At 36.1% G+C, this 7,299-nt stretch overlaps 1 protein-coding gene across 1 annotated transcript; it reads left to right on the top strand.

Moving 5' to 3' along the window:
- Positions 1 to 235: 235 nt before the first annotated feature.
- Positions 236 to 1,009, top strand: LOC114535233 (G2/M phase-specific E3 ubiquitin-protein ligase-like). Its single transcript, XM_028556612.1, has 2 exons — positions 236 to 289; positions 331 to 1,009. Exons 1-2 carry the CDS (start codon positions 236 to 238, stop codon positions 967 to 969), a joined length of 693 nt encoding a protein of 230 aa, XP_028412413.1. The 3' UTR covers positions 970 to 1,009.
- The last annotated feature ends 6,290 nt before the right edge of the window (positions 1,010 to 7,299 follow it).

Raw genomic sequence — 7,299 nt, 5'->3', positions numbered from 1 at the left:
TCCATTCGGAGTTACAGTATATTATAACTGATACAACAAAGCGGCCAAGGGTGGCGGTGCTAGTAATTGTCCTTCTGACAAGAGAAAACTACAAAACGTGATATTACAAAATCAATAGGTTGCAAAATTGCCACAAAATTTCGGCGTATTAGCTGTTAAACTGAAACTCGATGCCAGTCATGAGCAAAATTACATAGGACAGCTTAATATAGCAACATAGCCAAGTTAATAGAAAATGGGCGGGAGGCGGGAGACAATTCGCAAAAAGGTACGGGAGGCAGAAGAGGAGGTACGGGAGGCGGGAGATGTTGACCCCCCTGTCCCCCCCCCACTAAACAAAAGGCAACTTTTGAAAGTGATTATCGTTTTGATGCTGGTTATACAAAGCCAATTGTTACGATAAATGAAAAAGATGATTTTGTGAAATGTATTGCTCTTCATTATACTTTGCTTGTTTCCCTAAGTGAGCTTAATCAATTTATCGATGGGCTTAGTACCTGCAATGTGCTAAACCTTATTAAAGTAGACCCGGATAGTTTCAGAGGTTTATTTGAAGTGGGGCATGCAGAGCTCACTGCTGAAGATGTTGATGCTATCTTTGACCCTGTTTTCAGTCCAACTGGCAGCAACAAATATGCAATTGAACAGAGCATAATTTTCAATTTCAACCAGTATCTTGAGGATGCAGAAAGCGGCAAGGTGATTGGTCAACTGGAAGATAGAGAAGTTAAAATATCTCTTAGTGATATTTTTCAATTTGCAACTGGTGCGCGACATATTCCTGCTGTTGGCTTTTCTCCTCGTCCTACCATAGTGTTCCTTCATCACTTACATATGGCAAGAAAGATAAGCACAAATTCATGTGCTAACATTCTTAAGTTCCCAGTAAGTGGTCTAAATGATGGGAAAAAATTTTCTGAAGAGTTCACGTTTTGTCTGCTGAACTCGCCTGGGTTCCAATTAGTTTAGAGTATATTTAGGGCGCATTATGCATCGTGATAATGATACAAATATACCAATAATTATATACATAGTTAAAGGCTATGCGCAAATGGGCATCAGTTTCGAGCATACTTAAAAAGGTTTTCGTCCATCATCTTTTGGGAGCATGATTACGCTGTCCAATGCATATCTCAAATATATTGAATTCTCTCCAACGACTGTATTAGATTAGTATCGTTTCACATAAATGAAAACGCTCGAAAACGCCTTACAGTTCGTACATAGTCTTTTTAAATTCATTTCAAGATTTGGAACAACATTTATGATTCCATAATTGGTTTGATATTCTTAGGTTAAAGTTGGTATCAGTTTTTTAAAAAAGAACGATGTAAAGAGTTCAATATTATGCCGTTAATATTATTTGCTGCTATTTATTGAGCAGCAACCAACAGTCTACTATACAAAATTAGCGCTTCCCTCGCAGAACTTGGTGCACCAAGTCTAAGGAATTGACTTATATGAGAAAAGTATTCATGATAAATCAAGCAGTCATTATTCTCCGGTATACGAAGTTCATTATCAATTTCCTCCAAATCTTCCCGGTTGTATGTATGTTTGAGGTCTGTAGCACCGACACTTTCAGGTAGAAAAAATAGATTATTTGGGATGCCTGAAGCCGTTTGAAATCGCGACTTACGGATGTAATGATTATTCCACTCTTCCATAACGCCATTTAATTCGTTTTGTATAAGATTCTTAAAGCAGAACCAGATACATTCAAGATGTAATTTATCACTTGTATCCAGGCGACCCTCATGTATCATGTCTTTGAAGAAATTTATCCACCAAGTACTCCATGTTCGTCTTAAAAATGCCCACCAAGCCTCGATGCGCTGGTTACTATGTGAGGAGCCAAAGCGATGTGCTTTCAAACCAGCAAGAGAATCGGTCCCATTTCTTCTAAAAAAACACTGGACTGATGAGACGAGTGAATTTTCTGTTCCTCGGTCAGTACGTAACACCGTTGGGCAACCTTGTATTTCAATGATAGCGTTTTTAAAAAGGTTTGCAATCACTCTAGGATCATTATTACTTTTTTCCACTTTCAACCATATCAAACGTCTACTAAATCCGTCGATACACGCGTGTATAGGCAGCCCATAAGGTTTGAGTTTGTCGTACCCGTCGATGTGCCAACAGTAATTAGGCCCGGGATTAGAATATGTTCTTCTTGTAAGCTTGTGAGCTCTTCGAGTTTTAACACCTTCAGGATCCAACTCTCTCATTAACTCCTCTACCGCTGATCGGGGTACATTAATGTCATATTTTAAGTGAAGTCTTCGCCACATCGCTCGGTAACCAAGTAGGCTACCAGGGCCGTCCAGTTCCGTGTTTATACGTTCGCGAAGAAGATCTTCATCGATGTTACGATTTCGCCTGCTCAAACCATAACTTCTTAAACGGTTTAAGAGAGTTCGTTTTGACATCTTTATGTCATGATGTTTGTCTAAGAACTCTAGTATTGTATTATATTCGTAATTTCTCCTAAAATAATATCTGATTGCTTCCTCCTGCATTCCGTCGCGTTTTTGTGCTTCCTACCACCACAAATTTAGCAGGGATAATGACAGGAAGCGAAGACGTCACGGTAAACAATAATAGCCTATTTCAAACGCCAAGTAAGGATAAACAAATAAAGATGTGTTTTGTGATTCTAAATGTGTTTTGTGATTTCTAAATGTGTTTTGTGATTCTAAATGTGTTTTGTGATTTCTAAATGTGTTTTGTGATTTCTAAATGTGTTTTGTGATTCTAAATGTGTTTTGTGATTCTAAATGTGCTTTGTGATTCTAAATGTGTTTTGTGATTTCTAAATGTGTTTTGTGATTCTAAATGTGTTTTGTGATTCTAAATGTGTTTTGTGATTCTAAATGTGTTTGGTGATTTCTAAATGTGTTTTGTGATTCTAAATGTGTTTTCTGATTTCTAAATGTGTTTTGTGATTTCTAAATGTGTCTCGTGTTTTGGATAAAACAGGCGAAGAAATGTAATTTTTGTTTTGCTATGTTTGTTTTGTGTTTTGCACTTCTGGGCCACCGTAGTAATCAATAACTTCCATGAGTTAGCCAACAAAGCATAAAACATAACACACTATACCTTAAACTTTAGAAGACTGTGGAAATTGAAGACATACCATCACCAGGTCTTTTTCCAGAGAAGGTAAAAATTGAATAAAATGTTTTCTGACTTGCAAGTCAGAGCTAAATATAAGATTAAACTCTTCACCTTTAGGACAAAAATAGTATATATGCACAATTTTTTCTTGCTACATCATTTTCGCATGTATTGTTGAATTGGATTTTTTACTTTTAAAGGCCACTAAAATGATGATCCATCATGAACGGGTTGGGGTGTGGGCACACCTATTCCTTATCTTATAACTTTTAAACTGATATATGTCAGCCAACAAATTCACTCAAGAACCAAAAAAATCCACTCAATGACAACATACAATATTCAAGTAAACCTACCTAAAATTTAGATACTATTTGTACTTGGTATTTCTATACTTTATTAAGAATAGAATAAGATGTTTTCTAACTTGCATGACAGAACTAAATATAAAAGATAAAACCCTTCACTTCTTGGATGATGAAGCTAACAAAGATGATGGTACTGAAGAAGACACTGATGAAGATGAAGAGGACCAAGAGAAAATGGTATAGATACACAATTGTTCCTCGCTACTTTATTTTCACATGTATTATTGGGTTGCATTTTTTGACTTCTGAAGGCCACTAAAATTGATGATCGATCGTGAACGGATAAGTGTGTGTTCACACCTATTCCTTATTTTATAACTTTTAAACTGATATATTTCCGCCAAATTCAAAATTCACTAAAGAACCAAAAAATGCACTCAAGGACCAGTAATGATGAACATGAAAAAGACCAAGAGAAAATGGTATAGATACACAATTGTTCCTTGCTACATCATTTTCTCATGTATTGTTGGGTTGGATTTTTTGACTTCTATAAAAGGCCACTGAAATTCATCATCGATCGTGAACGGGTTAGGGTGTGGTCACACCTATTCCTTATTTTATAACTTTTAAACTGATATATGTCCACCGACTGATTAAAAATTCACTCAAGAGCCAAATCCACTCATAAACCACTTACAGTTTTCATGTATATACCTACCTATAATTTAGACACAATTTCTATACTTTAGTGTACTTTGGAGAGAATAGAATAAAAATTTGGACATATTATTTTGAACATATCGTTAATTAGGCTGCGTAGAAAAATAATTTTCCGAGGTATCAAAAATAACCCGAGGCCTCAGGCCGAAGGACGTTTTTGGCACCGAGGGAAATATTTTTGGACCAGGAACTGGTCCCTAACCGCTGCTAATCTTGTTGTTGTTGTTGTTGTTGTTGTTAGGGGGCGACGCTCTTTAAAAAAACCCTAAGGCTCTTTCATTACTTGTTTGATCGGAATGAAACTTGGCACAATTATTCTAAGCATTATTCCGCATCGATTGACTGAGTTCGAATTTTTACTTTTGACCTTTGAAGCAAGTTACAAGCAATTCTTGATATATTTGCAGCAAATAATATATACATATCATTAATATTCAGCCTATATATAAGTAAACGGAAACGATTAGAAATACATTGTCCTTTCCATTGTTATAAATACAATGCAGTTCAGAAATTAAACTCGGTTACGCAGTTCCTGGTCCCTATAGTACGATCGTACTTGTTCTATCTGGACCGACCAAAACGGTAAACAGGCGTTCGGTCGTATTATAATTGCATGGTCAAGACTCAGCAGTGGCGACAAAAACATAGACAATCAAAACCTCATTCGTTTAATTTGAATGCTCGTTTAAATGCTCTTATACGGCAGCTGTGCACATCCATCATGACCTACATCGTACCCAACAATTGACGATAGTGCACATATTGCTTTGTTACTAATTCAAACGTACCCATTCCTAAAAGGAACATTTGGAGCAAGACATGTAAGTTTACTCTTTACTCATTCAATTGATATTTACTGTTAGCCTGCTGTGCTAATAATTTTCATTAGGACAATTGAAAAATTAATTTATTATGCCACATGCAATAAGGAAGGTTGAAGACTTTAAGGGAGGGAGGAGCCAGGTAAAGGGATTTGACAATTTTTTACTTCCAAAGGAGGGTTTCAGAAAGTGTACTAAGTACTCTGAAGATGGTAAAAATTAGAGAATGCCATTTGCTACTGAAGAGAAACGTAATGTAATTATGCAATTAATTGTCTCTTTCAGCATATGTGGGTCAAAAAAATCCAAGAACGTTTTGCCAATGTGAAGAAAATGTTGGCAAAGCAAGAAACAAAAAGATTGCACGATGAAGGTATAGATGTGCCAAAAGGAAGAAAGAAAAAAAAAGAGTGCGCTGCAATAGTGCCAGCCATTCCTGATGGGGAAACTGACAACACACTAGAACAGCAGAGAAAGAAGCTGCAGGAAATGTACCAAAAAGGCAGCAAAGATTACAGCCTGGTAAAACGTCTTATGGACAACACGTATGCAAAAAGAAGGCAAGAAATTGTCTTGCATAACACAAGAGTCTGGAAGATTCTACATGTACAGATTCTACTATGATTGTATGTAAAATATTATAGATCAAAGCAGAATTGGAAAGAAATGAAGGAAAGAATGAGATAGGGAAGGAAATAAGGGGGTTGTGGGAGGAGAACAAACCGAAGCTGCTATCTGCACCAAAGAAAATCCAGTCGCGCGAGGTTAAAAACATCATAGAGAAATTGGACGAATGCAACGCGTCAGATGAAAGGGGTATAATTACAAAACTATTAATGTATAGTTAAATTTTTACTCTCTAAGACTTACTATATCAAGATTGTTATTTTATATCAAGAATATTATGAATTACTGAAATAATACTTCCATTTAATTTTTTGTAGATTTGGAAGACCAATGTATTTTCGCCTCCCTACCGCATGCTCTTGGTGAGAGAAAGACCACCAAATTAACTCCAGGAGAGTTCTTTCTTAATTTTTTATCTGTAAGTTGCATTATCATTTGTAAGCATGATTAAAAGTCTATTATATATAGTTATTATTTCATATTTACTCACATTGCAATTTTATTTTTTCAGGATGACGACGATGATGATGTCAAAACTAAAATAAGTCACTCCCCAACGCCAAAGTTTCTGGCTTCTGGGTCATTAGGTGACATGAATTGTTGGCTTTGATTGCTGAGGGAATGGTGGTGGTGAAATTCCACTACAGGTTTCTCAATTGAGAAATCTGGTATTAGCAACCTTAGATGATCGTCTAAGCCATCGCATCTTCTATAATGGCAATGTTGTCCGCCACGCAATATATGGCCGCCGAATTAGGGTTATTGTTAGTATCAATTATATATTGTGGAACTGTGAAATAGTAATGTTGGAATATAAATTTTGGTAAGAAAAATAACTTATATACTGAGTTCCCGTTTGACAACGGCCTTGGCTTATTAATATGCGCTGCTTCGGAACAAATAAGCGCCGCAGTTTAGAGCGAGAGATATCGCAAAATCCGGTGAATTTTACCGCATTTTGTGATAAATTTCTAAATGCGGGTTTTTATCTATTCGTTGCCATTTGCTCTAGAAGGTAATTCGCAAGACCGTTTGACGTGAGGGAATTTTATCAAGGGACAGTAACTGGCTAGTATTTACAAATAATGCTATTATGTACAACCGGCTCCAGGTCCCTACGGCTACGGCCCTGTATTCTGATCTCGATGTCCATACAACAAAAGTTACTCAACGCAAAGCATTACACAACGCATCATCACATCAAATCTGCTCATTAGGTTATTGAAAACCAGGTTTTAAAAAATATATAAATTAAGATAGATTTATTTTCACATTTTACTTTGCCAAGAGTAATAGAAATACAATCACTGACGAGCAAAGGAATGTCTTAGAAAGACTTTATAAAGGAGGGATGTTTGGCACAGGATGTCAATACAAAACCAAAATAGACAGTGCACTCGATGAAACTGGTCTCACAGAGGCTCAAATCAAGGTAGCTACTACGTATCTTTAACACGATAATAGTCGATATAATATTTGAATAGTATACCTATACATCATGCATAATTTCCGCGTAATAAATATTTATGAATTTACACTTCATTTGTTGTGATCATGTCATCATGTCAGGTTCTCCTTTTATGTTCTTGTTCTCGGCGTGTTAATACCGTTTGGAACAAAATCAAGTCTGTCAAACAGAGTATTTTTTGTGTTAATAAATCAAGGATAAAAGTTTATAATATTGATCTGTAAAATATGTT

This window comes from Dendronephthya gigantea, unplaced genomic scaffold (genome assembly GCF_004324835.1).
Source record: "Dendronephthya gigantea isolate DGI-Jeju-01 unplaced genomic scaffold, DenGig_1.0 000113F, whole genome shotgun sequence".
Classification (NCBI taxonomy): Eukaryota; Metazoa; Cnidaria; class Anthozoa; order Malacalcyonacea; family Nephtheidae; genus Dendronephthya; species Dendronephthya gigantea.
Note: the sequence above shows the minus strand (reverse complement) of the source record. Positions and strands in the feature narration are given on the sequence as shown.